The 26,470-nt window shown below is 38.7% G+C and overlaps 1 protein-coding gene across 13 annotated transcripts in view; it reads right to left on the reverse strand.

The window, feature by feature from the left end:
• Rcbtb1 (RCC1 and BTB domain containing protein 1) overlaps positions 1 to 26,470 on the reverse strand; it is a 49,058-nt gene that overhangs the window by 14,066 nt on the left and 8,522 nt on the right. Inside the window, exons 2-10 of one of the 13 annotated variants that reach the window (XM_087197443.1) lie at positions 21,862 to 22,058; positions 20,743 to 20,846; positions 19,904 to 19,970; positions 19,536 to 19,702; positions 18,828 to 18,978; positions 6,693 to 6,859; positions 3,395 to 3,553; positions 718 to 825; positions 191 to 333 (exon numbers count right to left, since the gene is read on the reverse strand). In XM_087197443.1, coding sequence (XP_087053569.1) covers positions 191 to 333; positions 718 to 825; positions 3,395 to 3,553; positions 6,693 to 6,859; positions 18,828 to 18,978; positions 19,536 to 19,661 — 854 coding nt within the window. In that variant the 5' untranslated portion in view covers positions 19,662 to 19,702; positions 19,904 to 19,970; positions 20,743 to 20,846; positions 21,862 to 22,058. Of the gene's footprint in view, positions 1 to 190; positions 334 to 717; positions 826 to 3,394; positions 3,554 to 4,485; positions 4,703 to 6,692; positions 6,860 to 18,827; positions 18,979 to 19,535; positions 19,706 to 19,903; positions 19,971 to 20,641; positions 20,847 to 21,861; positions 22,059 to 26,470 lie in introns of those variants that run through there. The other 12 variants (XM_087197442.1, XM_021257833.2, XM_004844156.4 and 9 more) reach the window with 12 other exon arrangements.

The raw sequence follows: 26,470 nt of genomic DNA on the forward strand, positions 1-26,470 counted from the left end.
ATGGGCAACACCAAGCTGCATGAGAACTGATTAACCTCATGCTCATTCTGGCTGTACTCAAAACCATTTTGTTAAGAATGGAGATGTTAATCAACAGTAGAGTCACAAAGCCAAACAACACAACTCTGCCACACACAGTTCCAATGCCACAATGCACACTTTGTCCCAAGACATGGCGCAGCCAAATTACCTTTCTTTCTCCACCATGATGTGTGCTGGGCTTAGCAGGTTATTTTTATTGCCAGTTCCCAGCTGCCCATATGTGTTAGCTCCCCAGGCATAGAGCAAGCCCTCATCTGTTAGTGCTAGAGTATGTGCATAGCCGCAGACAATCTGCAAGTAAATGTAAATAGTTACCATTACCAAGAAAACAGGAAGGGCAGGGGTACATCTACTTAAAGGTTACAGCCAGCCTCTGCAGAATGCCAATTCATCACCAGATGTGGACTGACATTTGCTGATACATGAAAAAGCATTAGGAAAGGCTAACCCTTAGACTACTGGATTTCTCCATCAGTTTAAATTTACCAAGACTGATGTGCCAGTACCACAGGCTTCCTTCTCCTCATGGGATTCAGGGAAGACATAATATGTGAAAGGTGACAGCACAAGAAATTGCCAGAAAAGAATAACACAAACAGTAAACCGCCAATATTTGTCCAAGTCAGTGTAGGGAAAATGGACAAGGGTTAGCTGGCAAGAGGCTGCCACACGTACCTGATTCACACACACGCTGTGCAAAGCTGCCACTCTCACAGGGGTTAGTTGGTTGCCATTGTTTCCCAAACCCAGCTGGCCATTGCCATTGTAGCCCCAGCCATAGACCTGGAAAAGAGAGGAGCTCCATGAACTGCAGTAAGAAGTGAAAATCCAGTCCATCTGAACACAACAGATAATCCAACACAGTATCCTACTCCATGTAATCCTTTAATTGATCTCCACATAGAAGGTACTTTGGAGGGGATGAAAGAACTTGGCATCAGTGCCCATACCATGTTTCTGGTTAGATAGCTATGGGCAAGTTCCTTGTTTAAATCTGAAGGCCACGAACAATTATTAAACATCTGCTGTATGTCAGGACACTGTGAAAGGTACTTAAAATAAGTCTTTGATCACAGTTTAACAGAGGAGATGGACACATGAAACATTTTTGCAGACAGGTAGAAAAAGTTATAATACAGAGATAATCAAGTCACTATAGGAACGGTAGGGAGAAAAAGTATACCTCTATGAAGAAAGTTTAGGGAAGATCCTTCAACCCTGCTCACTTTCTAGAAAGTGGAGACCTGAGCAGGGTTGGAGGATGAAGGAATTTCAGACAGATGACATAGGATGTGTCACAGGGCGATATAAAAGACAGTTTGGTGGGCCTGGCTAGACACACCTGGTGTAGTCGTGGGACAAAAGACTAAAAGAAAGGGGGGGGGGCAGTGAGAAAGAGACAGAAAACACTCCAGCAAAGTTGAATGCATTCAAAGATTTTCCACTGAAATATTTCAAAATAGAGAAATTTAATTAAACTTGCATTTGTGAAAGCTCACGTTGGTCACAACAGAAAGGGTGACAGAAACATACAAGACTAGAACCAGAAAGACCACTCAGTAGATAATTTTATTTTCCATCAGCAAATAGATGATCTCTGATGAGGGTCTGAAATAAGTGACAGGATCAACAGGAGACGAACAGGAAATGAGACATCACAAATGAGGTCTCTCAGATGTCTGGAGAAGGACTATCTGCTAAAAATAACAGAGCTGGCATAGGCTTCACAGGAGGGTTAAAGGTTTAGAATAGCCAATGTGGGAGACAGGAAAAAAAACTAGCCAAGAAGATAAAATGAGGTCTAGCTCAAATTAGAAACCTAAGACTTGCAGTGACACTAAGCCCCACAGCACTGTAGACAGATGCACACTGGGGCTTCTCAGGGCAGTGTGACAGAGGAAAGGAAGGCATGGACTTCAGGGTCTTATTGAGGAAGAATTAAAAGTGCTTTCATCCCATGCCAGACACATATGAGGAATCAATTTTCTGAAGAGAAATTTGGCAAGAGCTGTCAATATTTTTAAAGGGGTACTTTTCCACCCCAAAATTCTACTTTTGGGGATTTATTCCATAGAAAAACTTGCACAAGTATACAAAGACACATAGTAACAAAGAAAATCAGTGCTCCGTTGTTTGCAACAGAAAAAAATAGAAACAACTGAAATGACTATTAGTAGAACTTTGGATATAGGCTATTATGATGAAACACTGTATAAATGTTCTGATAATCCAGTGCAGCAAGTCATATGTTGTTAATGAGGAAGGGGACGGAAAGTTGCAGAAAAGAAGAGAAGGGCAGTAATGTACAGTCATCCCATTAAAGAAGTACAGTAATAATACTTCTCCACATATAATTGTTTAGAGAAAAGCCCAAAAGGATACATATCATACTACTGACAAGATTGGGGGAAAGGTATTTAATTTTTACTTTATATGTCTCATTTGTTTTATCAAAATAACCATAACATTTTTTAATTAAACTCTTTTTTTTTTTTTTTGAGACAGGATCTCCCTATATAGTTCAGGCTAGCCTTGAACTCACTATGTAGCTCAGGCTGGCCTCAACACCTCAGCCTCCCAAGTGCTGGGATTATACACTGCATCACCACATACATTTTAAATTCATTATAAAAAGTAAAGGAGTGAAGAGCACTAGAATAAAGGATATTAGATGGCTATCCCTAAGGAATTCTGAGGTCATCAGGATGACAGCAGGATTAAATTCAACGAAGATGAGCATTCAGTAAATAAAGCACTCCAGTAATGCAATGCCTGAGTTCACAAGCTCAGTGCCCCAAAATTCTCTGTGTATAATTTTCACAGGCTAAGAAAAGCATAGGTGATAAGTGGACCATTTAAGCAGAAGTTACAACCAGAAATAAATTCACAGAAGTAACTATCACCTCAAAGGTGACCACAGGAGAGGGTCGCTGAAGGGTGAGTTTTTAAAAGTATAAAGCAAAAAATTCTGGCATAGCAAGTTGCTTTCTGTGAAGAGACATTCAGAATGTATGCAGTGCTACAAAACTTTGTCAGCTGGCTATAAATGTACAGTTAACTTTTCCACTAGAAGACAAAGGTGGTATCAAATTGTTTCATCCAGTAAAGTATAAATATCTCTAACCATTGCATGCACCTTCCAAAAAAATTAAATTTAGCCATGCTAGACTATTTATAAACAAACCTAGGGATTTAAAGGAGTCACTCTAAAGAACAAACATCTTCTGGCTGGTCAGTGATCAATTAGCTATCAGTGAAGCTAACAAGACAAAGCCCTCTTGCTTCTGATAATGAAAAACATATTTCAGTATACGGGGAGCAGATGTGGAAGCAAAGTGGGGAAGGCTCTCACCTCACCATTGTCCAGAACAGCCATGGACGAGGTCTGACCGCAGGCAATGCCAACCACCCTCTTAATATGTAAGCAGTTGGTAACCTTTCGAGGAGTTGGTTGATTTGCTGTAGATCCTGATCCCACCTGGCCACAGTTGTTATAACCCCAAGCAAATACCTAAAAGAGAACAAAAAAAGAAAAATAAGTACTTAAGATATGCTCAATAGTTCTAAAAGCTTTATAAGCATTTCACTTATTTCACCCTCACAATAATCCTGGAAAGCAACCCATGGGGATGAATAATATGGGAATGGAAACACAATTTTATGTATGGAAACTAAAACAGAAAGGGTAAGTTTCTTGCTTAGGGTTCTAGAACCAGTAACAGGACAAGTGAAACTTAAGCCCAAGCATCTCACTGTATTCTTAAACACTATGTTCTAATTATGGCAGCCATACATATTTTTATTCTGGCATTCATAAGAAATCACACATATGCACATAAGTATCAATGATGTAAAAAAATCTGCTCAACAGTATTCACTGTTTTTCATAGAAATCCTTTTAAACTATACTGTGCTTTTCCCTTTCTTACTAGTCAACAATTCTGGGCTTTCACAGCCTTCCTGTGATGACAGAGGGCCATCATGCTGGTAAGTATCAGTTATAATTCCTTGCTATAATGTAGTAATGCTCACAAGTGCTAGAGATGTCTGTCCCTACAGAAATGACACCTGAATGTTAGGCTTTCTTGGCAAGGCTCTAAGTTCTCATTTTCTATTTGTCAACTTCAGACAGCTTCCTTCCTCAGCTGCATCTCATGCCAAGTTTTGACCTGTTATCTGCCATCATTTGAAAACCAGATTTTTAATGAAGAGAAACAGAATCAGCTAAGTTAGTTAAAAACCAACAACAAAACATTTTTTAAAAAGAAAAACAATCTAGCAATAAAGATGGAAAACAAAATTTTAAAAATCACTCTAAGTTAATTACCAACTGATCCTATTAAACAAATGTGACTAGAGAGAAGGAATTAGGGAACAGGGTGTTGGTAGTAGAGGAAATAACTTCTTCCAGCACTGAAAGAATGTTTAAGACCTTACTCTCACCTCTTCCACTTGCTTTCAGGAAACACTCCTCACATATCCTCAGTTTGGTTTCTGTAATTCATTCTCTGTCAGCACATGTGTGATGCTGCCCAAGGCAATAGCAGTACAACCTCTGCTGTTGTCTTAAAAGAGTATGTGCTTTGGGGCCAGGGATTTAGCTCAGTGGTTCCACCACCTGCCTTGCAAGCGCAAGGTCCGAAATTCAATCCCTGGTACCAAAAAAAAAAAAGAGTATATGCTATGACTATGAAACCTACCCAAAAGGTTCATTTCACAAGTACAAAAGAAGTAACATGTAATACTTTCCCAAAGTGTATTCCCAGGAATATCTAGTTTTGTAACACAGATATTTAGCACAATTATCTAAAGTAGCATATGCTGAAGATAAGGTTACAAGCTGGTTATGTAAATCTAGCCTATTGTATAAATGAGCAAGATCTGTCTACTTTCAGCAATCGTTCCTAATATTCTTCTCAAACATTCAAAGTTCCCTTAAAAACGCCACTGTCTTTTATTTTAAAATGGGGACTATAATCTTAATTAATCAAGAAATGGACTAGGGGGCCGGGGATTTAGCTCAGTGGCACTGTGCCTGCCTTGCAAGTGCAAGGTCCTGAGTTCAAGCCCCAGTACCACAAAAAAGAAATGGACTAGGAAACAATGATTTTCAGCCCAAAGCTTGTATGCTATGTCTGGTTCTAGCACATCTCAGCCACGAGGTCTTACCTTCCTGAGCTCTTTGGCCTTTTCAGGTATCACTTGTCCTACTGAAGAACTCTAACACAGGGGAACAATGTAACTTATTAACTTGTGCTTCAAAAATCATAAGGGAACAGAGAAATTACGGACAGGTAAGTCATTTAAAAAGTTATGAAACAGAAGAGACCATGGCAATAGTCAAGCAGGAAATAGCAAGACCAGAGCAAAAAGGTAATTGAGATGGAGAGGCACAAAATAATACAAAAGAGAGAAGCAGAATTAAAAGAATGAGGAACCTTTAAGAGAAGCAAAGAACTTGGGGTTGAACAAGTGGTACAATACATTCTGGAATGGTGGAAAAGCTATTTTCTCCAAAATCTTTACATATATTTTAAAAATTTATTTTAAGGAATAAGGTCATCAGAAAAATTAAGTACAGAACACTGTTATATACATCTGATTTGTAGTCTTCACAAAGAATATGAGACTCAAGAAGCAGAAATTCAGGTGAGTGTGGTGGAGTACTCTGTAATCCCAGCACACTGGGAGGCTGAGACAGGAGGATTGTAAGAATATGAGACTCCCTGCCTTAAAACTGAATTCTACTATCAACAAAAGGGTAATTCTGACTACATGATACAGGTTACAATGGAGAAGGAGTGTGTTCCCACAATTCTTTCAGCTACAAGCTATGCCAAGTATAAACATGTTCATTATTTTTTTAAAGCAGGGAACTCTCAAAATAGAAAAGTGGAAGCTATTCAAGTGTCCTCAACAGATGAATGGTAAACAAAACATGGTACAACAGAGTATTATTCAGCCTTAAAAAGGAAGGGAATCCTGTCACTATAAAAATAGATGAACTTTGAAGACACTAAGCAAAATAAGCTAGTCACAGAATAACAAATACTGTAGGGTAACAAATAAAGTAGCTAGAGTAGTCAAAGTTACAGAAACAAAGTATTAGAATGGTCAGAAGAGAATGGAAGGAAAAATTAGAAACAAAGCTTTTGTAACTGGGAAGGGAGTAAAGGATTGAAAGGAGTGCAGAGGAATGTGGGGAAAAAAAGAACTGAGATATATTTTGTACAGGTACAAATTCCCCATGATGAATGTGATCATTATATATGGCAAACATGTACTAACAGAAAAACAAAACAAAACAAAACAAAAGATTGCTTGCCAGGAGCTTGGGGAGAAGAAAATGGGAAATTAATGTTTGATAGATACAGTTTCAGTTTTGCAAAAATAAAAAGACTCTGTGCATGGGTGGTGGCAGTAATTGCATAACAGTGTGAAAGTATTTAATGTCCTTGAACTGTAAGATTAAAAATGGTTAAGATAGGAGCTGGGAGGATAGCTCAGAGGCAGAGTGCTTGTCTAACATGTAACAAGCCCTAGGTTGATCCCCAGCACTGCAAAAAATACATAAATATAAAAGGTTAAGACAGTAAATTTTGTGTGCATTTTATCACAATTTAAAAAAAAAAGTAAAGCAGCACACTTACCTCTCCATCAGCTGCCAGGGCCATTGAATGATGTGAGCCACATGCTACTTCAACAACCTGCTTGATCAAGAGATTGGTACAGACTTGGATCGGGGCAATGCCTTGGTTGGTCGTTCCATTTCCCAGCTGGCTGTATCCATTGTGGCCCCAGGCATAGACAACTCCTTCTATATACAAAGAGCAAGCAAAGAATCAGCTCCAAGAGGAAATGGAAAGTCCTGTTCTTTCTTTCCAGACTTCATCGAACTTATCCTCTAACTCTCGTTTCTGCAACATTGCCCCTTTCTCTTTGTAAAGTAACCACCCATGGGGGGAGGCAGGGGAGACAAAAATAAGAAACAGGATGGATAGAAGTAAAACCTTTCATAAAAGGACTTGGTACTAGCATAGATCAGCTTCGTGGTTAGAAGTCAAAGTGCATGGATACAAAAATTGGACTTTCTAAATACTTTATAGCTTCTATGTCAGGTACTAAGCAAAAGCCAAAAGTCACAGGAAAGCTCAACACTAATGTTACAATCACTTTACCAAAAATCAGGGAACCTTGGAGGAGGTATGTGCCACTCACAATGTACAGAGGAAAGAGGTACACTGCTCTCAAAGGAAACAAAACCCACAAAACTTCTCAAAGTGACTATTTCAAGATCTAGCTGAAATTTATTTTTAAGAAGTCATAAAGTAACCATTTTATTATGCTCATTTATTGTGTGTGTCAAGAATTTAAACTAGGGGGGCCAGGGATGTAGCTCAGCAGCACAGTGCCTGCCTGGCAAGCACAAGGTCCTGAATTTAAACCAGGGACAGTAATGATGGCTTGTCTTTACTTCCTGATATGTGTGATCTCAGAAAGATTCAAAGCCTGGGGATGACTAGACCAGCATCATCAGGCAGCATTTTCACTAACATGGAGGCTATCTTCAGAAAACATGATCAGTGTATTATAAGAGAGACAACTCTGGTGGAACATGCCTGGAAGCCTGGCACACTTGTAGGCTGAGGCAGAAGGGCAGTGTGGGCAACTTAGGGACTTAGCAAGACCCAGTCTCAAAATAAAAAATGCTTAAAAAGGGTTGGGAATGCAGCTCAGTATGAAGACATGGATTCAAGCTGAAAAAAAATATATATATAGAAAGACAACTCAGGGATAGCCAAATAGAAGAGCTTCACAGGGCAAGGATGGGGCAGGAACATGTAGCTTCTTCAAAGCCACCTTCCCAAGACCTTCATACGCTCCTGACTTGGAAGTTTCCACGTCTAAATTTTTTAAATAACCTTATCTTTCTGAGATTCTGACAGAGGCAGCTCTTTGTTTTTTGTCCTCTTTAAGTATCCTTGCTTCATACATTTATTCCCACAGCCTGCCTGGGTATCAAGGGCAGGCCTTTCCTTTGTATATTCTTCTCTTTTTAATAAAACATCTTGACCTTTTAAGGTCAACCTAGATCTGGTGAGCACAGTATTCAAAGGCAACAGCAGGAATCCAGAGCTCTGGTTAGGTAGGCTGCAGGCTGACAATATTCCCCAAACCACCAGGGGAAAGGTACTGATACTCAACAAGGCTTCTGATTTTCTATCTAGAATGACAGCAGTCCACACAAACTTAGCATTCTCTAGCAGGTATGGAGCTAACCTTGAGAACTTCTAATGTGTCCCAGGAGAGTTGTCCCCTACCACAGAAATGATGACAGAAACATAGCAGTGAATTTCATCCTAAAAAGGATGAGACTCAACACTGAGAGTATGAAACCTGAAAAAATTATCCACAATATTATGTGAAAGTTGCAGCAAGTGAAATAAATGTTCCAGTCTATAAGTGTTTTAACTCCTGAAGAGAAATAAATACTATATTCTTGGATAGGAAAACTGAGTATTATAAAGATACAAATTTTTCCTATATAAATTTGAAAACTTCAACAGCACTAAAGTCCTTCAGGTTACTTTCTAGACCTTGACCAACCATACAAAAAATAAGCAGGAAAACAGCTAAACCTACCAGTTTTTAAGACTTATAAAAGCTAGTTACATTAAAACAAAATTTGTATGAAACAACACCATGACCAAATAAAAATATTAAATACAGGGAAACAATATTTGTAATTTATATCACTGAGATAATATCCCATAAATAAAAGAACTGCTAAAAATACAAAAAAGACTAAAACTTACAGAAACAGGAACTACAAGTTCAGAGATGGAAATGTAATGGCTCTTAACCATATGAGATATTCAACTTTACTCTTAAGAAAAATGCAGGGATTGACGGCATTGCTCAGTGGTAGAGCACTTGCCTAATGTGAACAAGGCTCTCAATTTAATTCCCAGCGCCAGAAAAAAAAGCGGGGGAGAAGGGGAAAAGAAGAGAAGGGGGAGGGAAGGGGGAGGGGGAGAGGGAGGGATAAAGACATCTTAACACACAGAAGACTGGCTCCTATTCACCAAGGCTGATCTAGCTACTACCACTGCTCAAAGTCTAGTATGCCAGTAACAGAGACTGATGCTGAAACCTCAACATAGGACCTCCCTCAAGGAGATCAGCCAGTCACTTGGTGGCAAGATGATTACAACGGACCTTTAGATATTGAAAAGGGAAGCCATTCCTGTTGACAAAAATCAACAGGAGTGTTTCCTGCCCTTAGGGCCTCAACTATCGTCACTGAGGCTCAATGGCATATTAACCAACTGACACAGGATTCTCCAGAACATCTCATCAGACCAAGGGACAAGCCTTTATAGCCAAAGAAATGCAGCAGGGTGCACACGACCATGGGGTTCATGGTTCTTTCATATACTATATACCCAAAAGCTGCCAACCAGAAAGCACAATGGATGCGTTGGCCACAGGCACATCTGACACATCAACTGAAAGATAGTACCACATAAAGATGGGATACTGTCCACCAGTGTGGTGTATACGATCTACAGCAATGACTACTCCATGATGCTATGTTCCTACAAGCAAAACACATGGATCCAGAAACCAAAAATGGACATACAAGTGGCCTATTGACCAGCATTCCTAGGGTTCAACTTGAAGGACTTGAGTTTCCTATCGCTACAATTCTAGGTCTTTGTTCTGAATTGACTATTTCTTTGTTCTGAATGTTGTAGTGTACATACTGTATACAATTCCTCACTTAGCAAGCAATTCATTTAATGACCTAGTCACAGGACATAACTAGGTCATTAAACAAGTAATGTCTGTATAGCCTCTCAACTCCGACTTTCTCCCACTGCTCCTTCTTTTCTCAGTTTTTTGAAGCCCCTGAGAAGACTGGCCCTGAGAAAGCTTTTAGTCCCAACTGTCTTCCTGACCTTAATGTAGTGAGGTTTTGGGAGACAGTGACAGCCCCATAGATAAAGTTCCTATGCCCTACATAGAGTTAACTGTTAAATTATGCTTTTTACGCCAAAGGAAGAGGCACTCACCTAACCCTACTCCACTGCTTTCCTCCAAAAATAATGCCTGGAGAAGCATTTACCAAACATCTAGTGATACCCTTTTGAAATGGGGTCAGCAGATGATTCACTGACAAAAGAGAAAACAGTTGTAGGGACCTAAAGGCCTCTGGGATGTGATCCAACCACCGGGACCCATCGATACAAGCCTTACTTCCCATTTACAACTGACAGACCCTGGCCAGGGCCACCCTCCAGTGGGACAGCCTGCTATAGTCCATAAGGGTAAGGGGCCACTTTCCATTTTTTCTTTCAACTTGATGACTTTGCTTTTACATAACTCTTACATGCAGTACAGTAATACATAACAGAACATAAAAACTACAGTACTATACAGTACAATCAGCAAAAATTATAGTACTGTATAAACAAAGTATACTGTACAAAAAAAGACACTGAGACTCTATAAACAACATGCACAGTAAAAAAGAACAGGTCAGGCCAGGGATTTAGCTCAGTGGTTATGCCACCTGCCTCACAAGCACAAGGTCCCAAGTTCGATCCCCAGAACCAAAAAAAAAAAAAAGGACAGGTCATAAGTCAGAACAATGGATCATGAGCCCAAACAGTTGTTAAACAGGTATGTCATTAAATGAGGAATATCTGTAAAGGTTTTGGATTTACAAAAAAACTTGAGATGGTTGTGCAGTTCCCTTACACCCCATTCATACCTCCCCTATTCCTAACATCTGGTGTCACCACGGCACAGTGTTGCAGGTAATGAACCAATGTAAGACACTGTTACTGAAGTCTGGACTTGTTTTATTCTTCTTAGTTTTCTGCCTGAGGCTTCTACGTGGGCTGTGTGTAGGATCCCATGTGATCTGTTGTCTCCTCAAGCTCTTCTTGGCTTGACCATGTCTTAGACTTTCCTTGCTTTTGATGATCTTGTAGTTCAGAGGCATCCTGGGCAGGGACTCTGCAGAGTTCCCAGATGGTTCCTCCATGATGCTTTCTCGGGTTAGACTGGGGTTGTAGGCTGTGAGAGGCAGCACCCTCTCTTCTTTTGGGACCCTCCTCATTCTCAATGCACAGCACAGTTGGCAGTAGCAACTTGTCCAGAGCAAGTCTATACATACTGTGAGGACTCCCCCTTAACTGCTTCACTGCCTCCCTCTGCTAATCCCTTCTTTATGGCTGTGGGCTTCCAATCTCCCTCTCTCTCAGCCAAATATCCTGAGCCAGAAGACTCTTGAGTAGGAAGGTTTTCCATGTCTTGAGCTCCCCCTTTCCTGTGACCATTCAGTGTTTGGCTCATGTCTGTCTCTTGTTAGTTGTCTTGCTCCCTCATCTGGTCCAACCTGATTAATCAGACAGTGGCCCCAGTGCCATGGTTGGCCCCAGAGTGAAAGTGCTCTTCACTTTCACCAGTCAGAGATTCCCTCTGTTTGGGGGATGCCCCAAAAGAGGCACACATCTCAAGTGTCTCCGTGGGACAGGAGGTCTATCAGCTTAAGGAATGCCTTGTAGGTTGATGTAACATCTCCACAAGACTCACAATGGGTGTCACATCTCCTATCCCCTCTGACTCACTCCTGGGCTATATTCTTAAGAACTGGTCTAGATTTGATTCTCAAACTGTCAAGAAGAAATGTCTCATTTTCAATACTGCCTGGCCTCAATATGGGTTCTTAATCAGGAACTTCAATCCCTTAATGGCAGGCTGACTCATGTGCCTTTCTCAACCTTTTCACAGTCCACTCTTTTCAACTGTAAGTTCTGACAGTGATGCCCTGTCCTCTTTCTGACTTTTATTGATGTAACTTATTACAAGAGATCTCTGCTATGATTCACATAAAAAGTGCTACGGTAACCCCTAGGAAAAGTTCTAACTAGTCTATTTATGGTTAAAGTATGAAAAAATGATTATAATTAAACATGGACAATACATCTAAAAGTGCACTCCAATTAAATATAATTGTTTTATGTATTCTATATGTTTCCTTGTCTGCCTGTTAATCTGTTTTCATAACTAGTTAAAGTAGCTACAACTGCTTCATTAAAGATTTTTTTTGACATCAATTTCATCTTTATTTTTGCCCTTAACAACTTGTGGCTCTGTTGGGGCATTCCATAAAAAACCCAGTTGTACACACTTTGAGGGGTAGCCAAACACTCTTAAAACATTACAAAATGGGGGCTCCTGGCTCCAGGATTACATGAGAATTAAGGTAAAAACCTTAAGGTCCGGTAACATAAAGATTATTTATGATTATGTTAATGTGCGTATTTCTATGTTAACTTTCAGGTATATGTTCTATTTAAGTTGCCATATAAACAAACAAGTCACTCATGGTAATAGCCCAAGTGCTTTTTCTTCACGTGGCTGAACAGTGAGCTAATTTAAATTGGTTGGTAAGATAAGAGTAAAGATGCCCTTCACTAGTCATTCAAGAGATGCAAATTAAAACAACACTGAGATTTCATCTCCAGAAAGAATGGCTATCATCAAGAAATCAACCAATAACAAATGCTGGCAAGGCTGTGGGGAAAGAGGAACCCTTCTTCATTGCTGGTGTGAGTGTAAACTGGTACAACCACTACAGAAATCAGTATGGAAATTTTTCAGAAAACTAAAACTAGAGGTTCCATTTGACTTGGCTGTTCCTCTTCTAGGTATCTTCCCAAAAGAGTTAAAAGTCTCATACCACAGTGATATATGCCTACTCATTTTCAGAGCAGTGCAATTTTAATAGCTAAATCACAGAAACAGTCTATATGCCCATCAAAAAATGAATGGATAAAGAAAATGTGGTATTTATATACAACTGAGTACTACTCTGCCATAAAGAAGGATAAACTTGAGTAACTTGTAGGAAAATGGATGCACCTCAAGACCATAATCTTAAGTGAAATAAATTGGACACACAAGTTTAAATATTGCATTGTTTCTCTTGTGTGAGGAACCCAAAGGGTAAATAAGGAGCATAATGGAGGACAGATATTGGGAAGCAGGAAGCACATGTTCAAATAGGAAGGGCAACAAGGGAGTGGGGAAGGGGAAGGGAAGGAAAAAGGAAAAAACAAAAGAAAATGAAAAGAAAAAAATGGAAACAAGGCTTTTGTAAATGTGAGGGGAAGAAGGGCTGAAAAGAAGGGAGGGGAATGGGTAAAAAAGAATTAAGATATATTATGTAAAGGTACAAATTCCCTAAAATGAAGGTGATCAATATGCACAACAAATATGTACTAATAAAAAAGGTAAAAAAATTCCAGATACTGAAAAAAAAAGAGTAAAGATGTCCTTAAAGTTTGTGACGTTTTCATCTACAATGTTAGCCAATCAAGATAGCATTGAATCTAAAAAATTAGGTTTTATACATACACTGTCCATTGATTTCTGTGTACGATAACTTAAAGAGTTTTTCCTTGGTTAAAGATATATACATACATATATGGCTTAAAATTGTTAACTATACTATCCTTTGGTTCTCATGAGTCATCTAAAATAATTAAGTGAAAATAAATATTAATACTAATAAATGTTCATAACAATGTCTAAGACATCAGTTGCTAAATATAAATCCAAGTATTGTGCCTGAGGAACTCTCAGATGAAACCTACCTCAGTGTTCAAAAAAACTGCTCCCTGAACCAATTTGCTTCAGTTTTCATCACAGATGGGCAACTTCTCCAGTTTTTCAGAGTCTTATTGTACCCCACCCCAAAAAATGTTATTAAAGAAATTATATATCCACAAAGGAAGCTCCAGTAAAGTTGGGGCCTGAAAAGTTGGAGCAGAGGAGAGCTTCCTTGGTGAAAAGATTAGCATTAAAAGGAAGCCGCAGGAGGGCCAGGGATTTAGCTCAGTGGTTCCCCTGCCTGCCTTGCAAGCTCAAGGACCCAAGTTCGATCCCCGGTACCAAAAAAAAAAAAAAAAAAAAAAAAGAGAGAAGCTGCAGGAGGTCTGGGATGTAGCTCAATGGCATTGTGCTTGCCTGGAAAGCTCAAGGTCCTGAGTTCAATCCTCAGTACCAGAAAAATAAATAAATAAATAAAATAAAAAGAAGCCACAGAGCATGGTGGCGCACACCTATAATCCCTCCACTTGGGAGGCTGAGGCAGGAGGATCACTGAGAGTTTAAGGCTAGCTTGGGCTACATAGTAAATTCAAAGCCAGCATGAACTATACAGTGAAACCCTATTTCAAAACATCATGAAAAAAACCCAAAAGAAACAGCAGCAGCAACCAAGTACTCTGGAATAGGACAAGAAGAAAAATGGCTTAAGGGCATGAGAGGAACTGCAAAACCCTACCCTTTGCAGGCTCAAAACTGCAAAAGAGAAAGACTCTACTTTGAGAACACCGGAGCAGGATATATTATATATTAGCTAATAAGTCCATTATCTAGAGAATGGTCTAGTCTATTATCTAGAGAACGGTCTAGATCAGCGGTAGTAAACCTATGGCACATATGCCACAGCTGGCTGTTTGTTACCATTGAAAGCTCTAAAAGGTTTGCTATCACTGGTCTAAATAACAGTCTATTACCCAGAGGATTTTCCCTGGGTTTCTCAGTTCACAGTGCTCAAAAGCCTTGGGAACCACCAGCAAGATCCAAAGGGGCCTGACTACTGCTCCAGCTGGAAGCAGATCTTAGCATCATCAACAAGGTACTAGTTTTATGCACATGCAGAATTCAAGAGTTGTGGGGTAAGGGAGGCTTCCATGTAGATTTTAGAAGGCCTAGACGGCCAGACAGTATGCCCCTATGAAGGCAGTGTATGAAGCTGTGAGAGTGAAGCCAAAAGTGCAGTGGAGACCCCAAGATGTTGGAAAAGCCAAGAAAGTGGACCATCTGAAGAAAGCTGCAAGAAGTGACCAAAACTGGCCCAAGACAGAGACCTTGGGATCTGCAACCATGAGCAGTATTATTGGGGAAGGTCTACCCAAAGGCCTTTGGACTTCCCATCTCACCACAATTTGTTCAGGGTACAAGACACAGAACTACAGGATTTAATGTTTGCCCTGCTGGGTTCTGAACTTGCTTTTCTCTCATTCCTTTCTATCCTCAATTTCTCCCTTTTGGAATTTGAATGTTTATCCTGTGCTATTGTATGCTACAAGTGTTTAACTTTTTTGCGGGGGCAGGGTGAGACAGAGTCTCGTTATGTAGTTCAGGCTGGCCTTGAACTCACTATGTAGTCCAGGCTGGCCTCAAATTCATGGGAATCCTCCTGCCTCCGCCTCCTGAGTGCTGGAATTACAGGCATGTGCTGCTAGTGACTTTTTATTCATTTTTACAGGGGTTCACAGCTAAGAGTTTGCCTTATTTAAATCTCAAAGGAGATTTTGGACTTGGACTTTTAAGCAATGCTGAAACTGATAGAACTTTGGCAACTCCTAGAGATGGACAAAATACAATTAGCAGAAAGAGAAACATGGGGCAAAATGTTACGGTTTATATCCAGATGTCCCCCTAAAACCTCATGTGCTTACAGGTGGGGCTTTCAGGAGGTGAATGGATCATGGGGGCATGATATTCCATTGATGACTAATCCACTGATGAGTTTATTGCTAAATGTGATGTTGGGAGGTAAATTCTGGTCTGAGTAGGTGGATCACTGGGGGCATGGCCTGGAAGGATGTATCTCCCATCCTCCTCCCTTGATCTCTTTCTGCTTCCTGCAGCCAAGCCATGAGCCATTTCTCCTCTGCCATATCACCCTGCCTTGGAGCTAGCTGAGATAATAGTCTGAAACATCTATAAATTGTGAGCCAAAATACATTTTTTCCTCCTTTAAATATATATATATATATATACCCTCAAAGAAAAGATACTGAAATTCATGAAACTCTACCAGGAAGCTCTAAAAAGGAACATTTAGAGAATAAGAAGATACTTGGAAATGTAGTATCAGAAATGTTAAAATTTGACATAAGAGTTTTAAGATAAAGTTGAAGAAATCTCCCAGAATATAAACAGGAAAGAAAATACAAGAAAAATTAGGAAGATCAGGCCAGAGTCTAACTTTCTTCCAAGAAAACTCCAAAAAGAGTGGCACACATCTGTGATCCCAGCCAGCTCTCGGGAGGCTGAGGTAGGAGGATCACCATGAGTTCGAGGCCAGCCTGGGCTATATAGATGAGTGAGACCCTGTCTCAAAAAAAAAAAAAAAAATCCAAAAAGAACACAGAAAGCATGTCAAATTATCCATAAAATGTTACAAGAAAAAAAAATTCTAGAAATGAAGGAATATCCAGATTGAAGGGTTTATAGAATGTCTAATAAATTAAAAATTACCTACATCAAAGTATAGCATGATTATTTCATAGCACTTAGAATAATGACAAAAATTCCTAATGCTTCCAAAGAGAGAAAAACAGCCATATACAAAACAGCAAAAGTCAGAAAAGCATTAGAGTACCAAGACTTCAAAATTCTAAGGAAACAAGATTCACACCCTAGAATTCTGTGCCCAAACACTGATAGACATTAGCAAGGGAAGAATAAAGATATTTAAGACAGAGTCACAAGGATTACTCTTACATCCCTTCCTTGGGAAGCTACTACAGAATACGTTTCACCCAAAGGAGGGTGCAATCCAAGCAGGATGCCATTCATTAAAACATAAAAAATACAGGAACCATAACGGCCAAAGTGAAGGGACTCAGAGGATGAAGATGAACAGATGTTCTCGGCTGATGACTGTTCAGAGTGGGCCTACCAAGTGACCAGTCCAGGCCACAGTAAGTAAGGACCACAGGACTCCAGGAATTATGTGATAGCTTAGATGTACTAAAAAAGCACTGTGCTGTTCTGTAGAAGAGTGTGAACATACTCTGATAACATATGTACAGAAAAGTTAATGAAAAACTTGAGGTAATGATGAACCTCAGAAAAACAAATAGTTGTATAAGAAAGGAGATAGTATAATACTTATACCATCCTAAAATGACTAATAATGACATAAATACTAAGTTCACCAAAATGGTGACATCAGTATACAAAAAGGAAAAGAGAAGGAAGATAGGGGAGAATTAATTACAAAAAGTCAAATATCACTACAAAAAAGTTAAAAGATAATATCTAAAATCGAAAATTCAGAAAAAGAAATATAAGTGTATTATTTTTAAATTTATAATTAAATTCTGGAAGAAATATCTGGAATAGATAAAAGTGGTTCCTTCTAAGCTGGCATGGTGTCACACGCCTATAATTCTAGTGCTTGGGAGGCTGAGGCAGGAGGATCACTGTGAGTCTGAAGCCAACCTGGGCTACACAGTGAGTTCAAGGCCAGCCTGAGCTACACTATGAGTTCAAGGCCTGCCTGGACTACATAGCAAGACCTTGTCTGAAAAACAAACAAAAAAATGGTGCCTTCTACAGAATTACTAAGAGAGAGGCGGCTGAGGCTGAAGCACTTTTGACTTCCACTAAAAAGCCAATACTGGGCCAGGGATTTAGCTCAGTGGTTTCAACACCTGCTATGCAAGCCCAAGGACCCGAGTTCAATCCCCAGTACCAAAAAAAAAAAAAAAAGAACTCATAAAAAGCCCATACCATTTGGCTGGTTTAAAGTGTTATTTTTAAAACTATTTGATTGACTAATAACGTACATATAAACACATGAATATATGTTATGCATACATAAGGTACACAACACATAGGATGTTTAATGTGTACTGTGTAAAATACATTACAAAAATCAAAACTGAATTAAACACAAAGAGAAAAAATATGCCCCCCCAATTTTTTTCTATCATAAATGTAACACTTGTGATATTTAAAACAGTAGGATCTGGATTCCGAAAATAATTCCAAAAAGAAGGTTATAATTTCTTAAGTCAGCATTTTAAAAAGATCAAGAACTTGGATGAAGTATATGTTTTAGTATGTACATTCTACAAAAACGTGCCTCGGTATTTGTGGTATATAAGGATGAGTTAAAATCAGTAGGTGTCAGAAAAACCTTAAATCTTTAGGTCCCACTGGATGACAGCTGAACTAGTTTGTAAAGCAGTAATTATTTGAAAATGGCAGAGTGATGCCAGAAACCATGATTACACAGGCAGAAGGGATATAAACTAAGGTCCTGTGTATAAGACAGCAAGAAGTAATGGGCCTAAAACACAACAGCAAAAACTTAGGTAACATGTAACAAGCTTTTCAAGAATGTTGGTTGCACAGATAAATTACCATAGAAAAATGTCTACTCTCCTCTAGTGATCTTCAGAAGGCAGAGAAAAAAAGGGCAAGAATTTATCCTCTATCCATCTGCATCCCTATTCTTTCAGTAGGGCACCCACATGAATACCTGGGAATAAACTCAGACTTCTCAAAGTTTGAGGAATGCCACCAAAAAAAAAAAAAAGAAAGAAATCCAGTATTATCTGTGTTTATAAAAATACATCAAGAAAAATTTCCCAGTTGTCTTGCAATCACAAACTTATCGAAAAATCAGGCTGGAAACTTTCTTTGCTACATGCAATTTTCTATTACTTTATAGAAGCAGTCTGAAATTGCAGAAGTTTGCCCAATGTGCAAGACATCTTGTGGCTATTCCAGAGTTGGCATGAAGTGTTTAACTTTTACCTGCTTTGTGTACTTCCCTCAGATATTAGGAAATAATACAAAACTAATTATTGAATACAGCCCTACTTCTCCCTTGGAAGAATTCCAGGATTTAACTGTTTGATTTCCAACAAACTGAAAAGCTAGATTTGTTCTCTCTTTACCTTCAGTGCTGAGAAGAACATGGGGGCCACTCCCATAACTAAGGCTTTTAATCTTCTTTCCACATAAGGCTTCTAGCTTCTTAGGTACAAGTGTACTCTGGTTATCTCCAGTTCCTAGGCAGTTACTATAATTCAGTCCAAACACAAAGACCTAGAAAACAAATAGTTTGTCTGAGTTATCTGGCCTAAAGTTATATTAAAAGCTCCTTTCTCAGTCAGGCACAGTGGTGCATGCCAGTAATCCCAGCACTCTGGGAGGCTGAGGCCAGAAGGTCACCATTTCAAGTCTACCCCCAGCAACTCAATGACTTAGCAAGACCCTGTCTCAAAATAAAAAATCTGAGAAGGGCTGGGGATATAGCTCAGTGCAAAGGCCCTGGGTTCAAATTTTAAAAAGCAAACAAACAAATCCACTCTTTCTCTATAAGGCACATTCAAGTTCAATTTGATAGCTCAGTAGGTAAGAAGAGGCTGATAAGATTGCCTGGAAAAATTCAAACTCTGCTGACATTATTTAAGTTTTATACTATTTGTCTACATTATGGGGCAGAGTACCATCAAATCAAGAAATTGAAGTAAGAGAGAAATTTTATCAAAGGTACAATCTTCCAGAGTTTCAGGTTCTCTTTATCCTGCACCTTTTCTCAGTCTTCAAACTGCATGATCTGAATACCAGCCCCAAAACTAAATCCCAGTTTGCAGTCTTACCTCATCATTGTCAGTGACATAAAGCGCTTCATTGGCTGAGGTGCCAAAGACACATGCTTTCCTAATAGACGCAATTTCTTGAGGTGAGAGCAGAGTAAAGATTGGCCACTTTCCTACATCCACCATGACTCTGACTTGAAGCAATTCCTATAAATAAGCTGACATTGCTGCTGGAACAAACAAAAAGGATTCTAAGAAAAAAATAAATAACTATTAAACTAAAAGAAAGGTTTCTTAGGGCCAGGGATTTAGCTCAGTGGTTTCACCGCCTGCTGCTCAAGGACCCGAGTTCGATCCCCAGTATCAAAAAAAAAAAAAAAAAAAAAAGGACTCTTAATAAAAAGCTAATTCCAGAATAGATGACTTACCTTTGGTTAAGTGGATTACTTACTTTCCCCAGCAATCCGTCCTCTACTTTCAAACATGAGCCTTTTCCTGTAACAAAAACACAATATACTAGAAACAGGCATTTACTTCCCCTGATCACTTACTAGTCAGATTTATCTGTTCCACATGTGTTTTATACAACCAGAGAGCAGATACTAAAGATATGCTACCTAAATAGAATCAGGGTCTCCCCTCATGGATATTTCCCTCAGATATTCAAATTAAGTTATTAATTTGTCCCAAATAGTTAATTCTCAATTAGGAATGTGTATGTGATTTTACGATAAAATTCAGAAACATTACCTCTACCTCCCCACTGTTCAACTTCCACCCCCAGGATACCCGAAACACCCATCCCTTGTAGAAAATCACTGCCATGTGAAGCCATTACTTAATGATGGCAATGAGAGCCTAGGGCAAGCAAAATTTTAAGCAGCATTCACTTAAGATTTATTGGATGAAATCACACAAAAAAATATTCCATTTCTAATTTCTTTGATCACATTTCATTTTACAGTAACAAAATTTATCATATGAAGAAAGATAAGGCAGTTCACTTCAGTTTTGGTGGTGAGTTGATGACTATACTATAGTCTTCACTCAAGTTTCAATTAGCTTAAATGGTACCCTACAAGTAGACAGATGTATAAGTTTTCAAAAAAAATCTAAACTTCATCTGTTTACAGAGTTTTATATAAAGAATCCTAGTCAGGGCTCACATTTTTTTTTTCTTTTGGTACCAGCGATCAAACTCGGTTCCTTGCGCTTGCGCAGCAGGCGGCAAAACCACTGAGCTAAATCCCCGGACCCTAGGGCTCACATTTTTTTAAGGTTAAAGAGTCTATCTAGACATTCCAGTGGTCCTCAGAGTACAAAATCGTATTGTGCCAAGTGAACTTCCATTCTGGCTCTCACCACTGGAAACTGAAATAGAATAAAAACAGGGTTTCCTGATGAGGACCAGAACATTTAAAGTTCCTTCCTACTCACCTCTTAGACTTCTTGTTGTTTTTTTTCTCGATACTGGGGATCAAACTCTAGACCTTGCGCTTGCCAGGCAGGCGTGGCGCCACTGAGCTACATCCTGGCCCTAGACTTCTAAAAATAGCCAAGAGAGACAGGCTCAACACCAAGTTTCTTCTGGCTCCAACCCCTCCCTTAGCACATGTAGAAAGCACCTTGAGCTTAAGTTTGCTTAGTCAACAACACCTCAGTTCCCACCATCCCAGAGAGATTTTTTTTCTGTGAGCACCAACTAGGATGACAGGGACCAGATGCTTATCAGCTGTAAGCATCATACCATATATTCAATGAGGATTAAACACATCAAAATATACTATGCCCTGTCACTGCACAGCTAGAATCTTTCAACGACATTTGAGTATTCTGACAAGTGTACATGCATGAATATATATATGTGTTCTTGAACACTGTGTTTTTTGTGGAGGCAAGCAAAGGACTTAGAGGAGAACAAAAATGCATAACCATGGTTTAAAACACTCTTTCAAACCATGGGCTGGCGTTGTAGCTCAACAGCACTGTGCCTGCCTAGCAAGCTCAAGGTGCTGAGTTTGATTCCAAGTAGTACCAAAAAAAAAAAGTAAACAAATGGCACAAAAGAATACAGGAAAGCAAGTCTCCCTACCATCTCTCTCTGACCATCTCCTCAAAAGCAATCACTGTATGGGCTGGGGATACAACAAAGTGGTAAGACACTTGCCTAGCACACATGAGGCCCTGGTTTTGATCTCTAGTACTCCAAAAAGAAAACAACAACAACAAAAAAAAAACCCCAAAAAAACCCCAGGGCACACTATGTGCCATACAGAACAAGAAGACACGGTCTTTAAATTGGCTGTGTAGTATTTCCATCCTAATGCAACACAGTGTAATGTAAATACCACCAAAATGTTCTGATTAACTCAAAATTACCACTGACCTTGCTACAATTTGATTAGTGTTGAGGTGTTTACTACATTTTCCTGGGGGCAGTGGCACCTCTGCTAGTATTTTTTTAAATGTGCTAGGCAGGCATGGTGGCACACACTTTAATCTCTGCACTCTGGGGAATTCTGAAGTAAGACTGCACGTTCAAGGCCAGTCTGGGCAACTCAGCAAGTTATTAAGATCCTGTGTCTGAAACAAAAGGGGATGGAGGGGGTTGGGGATGCAGCTCAGGGTGAAGCCCTTGGATTCAATCCCCAGTACTGCAAAACAAACAAACAAAACAATATACTAAGTATCATGATTCTATGAATTTAAATAATTATAAAGTATTTATTACCAAGTCAATAAACGAAACCAGGTAGAATAATTACAAATGAATTAGGATTTGATCTCTTATAAAATCTAATTAGCCTTAAGTACCCTGGGCCTAACAATGACTCAAAAATGCAAGGTTAAGAAAAACAACATTACAACAGTGCTGGTATTTTATGACATCTATTAAATTTGCCTAAACCTGAAAGGGAAGTATTAATATATTTGTTCTATCCAGATTTCATGTTAAAGGACTATATAGCTCATCTAGATTTCATTTAAATCACCATCCAAAGGTTGCAGAGTATTTCAGATGCTTCAAATAGTAAGATGTCAATGAGTCACTTAAAGAATTGAGGGGCACTGCTAATGAGGCAGAATCTTCAACTGGCCTGCTCAACCCAGCCTTCCCTGACAGGCTTGCACCTTGGTAAGCATTCAGCAGTGCTTAACTAGTACCCTAAGAAAGGTACACCAATGCGTTCCCATCTTGTGGTACTATACACATTACAAATGGTAGCCACCACCACAGAAGCATCCCAAGGAAAGATGCCAATAAAAAGTATAATACAACTAAACCATGTGCTCATTCCCAAAACAAAACCCAACAAAAATGTATCCTGGAAGATTTAGCTGTAACAGCTACATTATAAAACAATATATAATGTATAATTTTTAAAATATAAAATAATTTTTAAGTGAAAAAATAAAATATAGAGAGAAAATAGGCCAAAACATCTCTCTGAAAAGATTACAGGAGGACTGGGGATTTAGCTCAGTGGTTCCATCGCCTGCCTCACAAGTGCAAGGTCCTGAGTTCAATCCCTGGTACCAAAAAAAAAAAAAAAAGATTACAGGTGATATTTTCTTGCTTTGCATTTTAAAAATATATTCCCAAATTTCTAGAATTTTATGTGATCAGTAAAAATAAATACTTGAGCTGGGCATGGTATCCTATGCCTGCGAAGCTGAGCCAGAAGGATGACAAGTTGAAACCCAGCCCAGGAAAATCAGTAACTAAGCAAGAGCCTATCTCAAAATATAAACTAATAAAATAATAAAAAGCAGGGGATTCAGCTCAGTGCGAAAGTTCTGGGTTCAATCTTCAGTACCACAAAAAATAAATATTTTAAATGAGATGAAAGCTTTCTTATTTCTATTATATTTTGCCTCCTAAGCTGTTAAAATTTTTAAAATATACTCCTTCTATAGATTCACAACCTAGAGTGGTGGATTATCAAGCAAAATATGTAAAACGAAATATAAAATTAAATGTAGAAGATAGGAATATTAAATGTTACATGTACCATGGTACTAGACTTACTAGTCAGCTTTTCCATTGCTGGGACACAATACAAAAAACCACAACTTAAAGAAGAAAAAGTAATTTAGCTCATGGTTTCCGGGGACTGAGTACATGTTTGACTGGCTCCCAGGCAGGAACATCATGGTGCAAGGGTATGGCGAAGCAAAGGGCCTCAGTTCATGGTAGCTGAGAAGCACAGCAGGGGAGCAGAACCATAGAGAAAGAAGTGAGGAACCAGATATAGACTCCAAGGTCATGCCTCCATGACCCACCAGACACACACAGAAGTGTGTTCCAACTGATCCCCCAAACACTCTGGGGCCAGATCCCAAACCAAATCAAACTGACATTCTACCTTAACCATCACAAAACCAATTTCATTTCTAGTATGTACCCAAAAGAATGAAGAACAGGAACTTAATGATCCAATGATCATAGCAGTATTATTTACAACAGCCAAAATATGGAAACAACCAAAATGTCATTGACAGATGAATGGATAAATAAAAGGTGATGAATATATATATATAGACCATATATGGAAAGGAAACTGATACATGCTACAACATAGATGAATCCTGAAGTTACTATACTAATGTGAAATAAATCAGCACAAAAGGACAAATAGTATTTGATCCATTTATATAAAGTACCCTAGAAGCTGGGCATGGTGGCACACACCTATAATCCCAGAACTCAGGAGGCTGAGGCAAGAGGATGCCTAACAGTCTGAGGCCATTCTGGGCTACAGAGTGAGTTTAAGGCTGGTCTGAACCACATAGCAAGACCCTGTCTCACAAATAAATACATAAATAGATATCATAGAATAGTCAAATTCATACACAATAGAATGGCGGTTGCCAAGAACTAAGGGTTGGTGGAAATGGGATGTTATTATTCAATGAACATATTGTTTCACTTCAGGATGATGGGAAATCCTAGAGATAGATGAAATAATAGCCACACAACAATGTGAATGTACAGAGTTACTGAACTGTATTCTTTAAAAAGGTAAATGTCATGTCATGTATATTTTACATCTATAATTTAAAAATCTATAATTTTAAAAATCAAATAATTACCCACAGGTAATTAATAAACTCAAGAATATATTTTTAAAATTCAATGTAGAAAGGTCTTAAAAATTACTTTCGGAAAAGTATAATCATATAATCATACTTCATTAATTCTGTCTTGGAAATTTAACTTCAGATTAGGGATATTCTGAATGGAATATTTTTAAAAGAAATCACTTCTTAGAACTTTCTAGCACATATACCAATCAAACTAGACTCAATGAACTGATAAGATGACAGGTCTTCCCAGGGATTGATTGATAATCATAAAAATGATGAGCTGTAATTAGCATGTCAACAATATTAAATAGTTACTTCTGAAGTACTTCACTAAGATGGCAATTTTTTGATATCTTTATAACCCATATTTTATCGAGGAAAAACCTCATAAATAGAATTGACTCATGTAGTTAGTAGGTGAATAAATGATTATTTTTAACTGTATGGCGATAAAGCAAGGGTAGAAGAATAGAAAAGATAAATGGAAGCAGAGGTAGAAGAGTTAAATACCTCCATCCACATGAATCTTGGTATTTTCTTTGGCACTTGAAAAGACATCCTGTGTCCCCACAGGACTTGCTCTACATCCATTAGAACTACTGATCAATATCCCACTCCCTGGTATGGCACTGTCCCTAAGAGAGTTTGTGCATGGGGGAAGAAAAGGTTGTTTTATTTTATAGTCTAAAAAGCAAATTCAATCAGAAGGACAAACACAGACCTTCCAATTTTAGAAATCTACATTTAGAACTGGAGGGCTGAAGGAGTAGGGTAACAACCAATCTTTTGATTCCTCTAAGAGCACATTTATTTTACTTTCCCCTAGGAACCAAGTACTAAGGGAGGATGAGAGAAGATTTTACGTGGCAAAAAATATATTTGAAGATGCTTATGGAGTTTGAAAAACAGGAAATAAGAGATAAATAGCACAGGGAAATTTTGTTTTGATGAAATAATGGTCTCAATATTAAAACTAGAAATTTAGCATTGACCTATGAACATGTGGTTTCCACACAGATCTCAAGCCCCTCCCTTATTCTAACCAGGCAGTATCTGGCCGCAAGAGACTTTTCAACTTTGGACCTGCCTTTTGCTAACCTGAAAACCTTCCAAGAAAAAGAGACCAGAATGTAGTAAGCAACTCTTCAGAGAAAGTCAGCACCTACATTCTGGTGTCATGTGTGGTGCATAAAGTGAGTTTACACCAATTTACTGTGGAAACTGAGCCTCAGGGATCCACTTAAAGTGGCCTAACCATTCTTCAGCATACCTGCAATATCCAGGTTTGGACTATTAGAAACAACAATGCTAAATATGCAATATTATTTCTTTTCTAATTCCAAGAAGCTTTTAACTAAAGCACTTGGGCATATTCTGAACATTTCTAATAGAGATCCTTCAACTTCATAGGATTTTAGTTATCAGTTTAAATTGCTAAGGTGAGGATTTTAGTTATCAGTTTAAGCTGCTAAGCTGCATGGAAATAGGAACCTATTTATACTTAATGAAATAAAGTCTATCATGCCTCCAAAAATAAGCACTATTTTATGATAATGTGAACAAAACAACAGCATTCATTACTGATTCTTTAGCAATAATCCTAGATACCAAGAATCTAGGGGACAGTGTAAAGAACACCCCAATCATGACCCCTACCCTCTGAGGAGCTGAAAATCTAATATAAAGTCAGATCCTAAGTGAGTGTAAACCTAGAATGTAAATACAATTGGAATAACTAAGAAAACAACGGGGATACAACATGCAAGTATATAGTCCATATGATAAACGTTTTTGTTTTTTTATTGGTATCAGGGATCGAACTCAGGACCTGGCACTTGTGAGGCAGATGCAGTGCCATTGAGCTAAATCCCCGGCACCTTAACTCTCTGCATTCTACCAGATGATAT

Source organism: Heterocephalus glaber, unplaced genomic scaffold (assembly GCF_053883595.1).
Source record: "Heterocephalus glaber isolate CG9 unplaced genomic scaffold, H.glaber_assembly_v1.0 deba00001666, whole genome shotgun sequence".
Taxonomy (NCBI): domain Eukaryota; kingdom Metazoa; phylum Chordata; class Mammalia; order Rodentia; family Bathyergidae; genus Heterocephalus; species Heterocephalus glaber.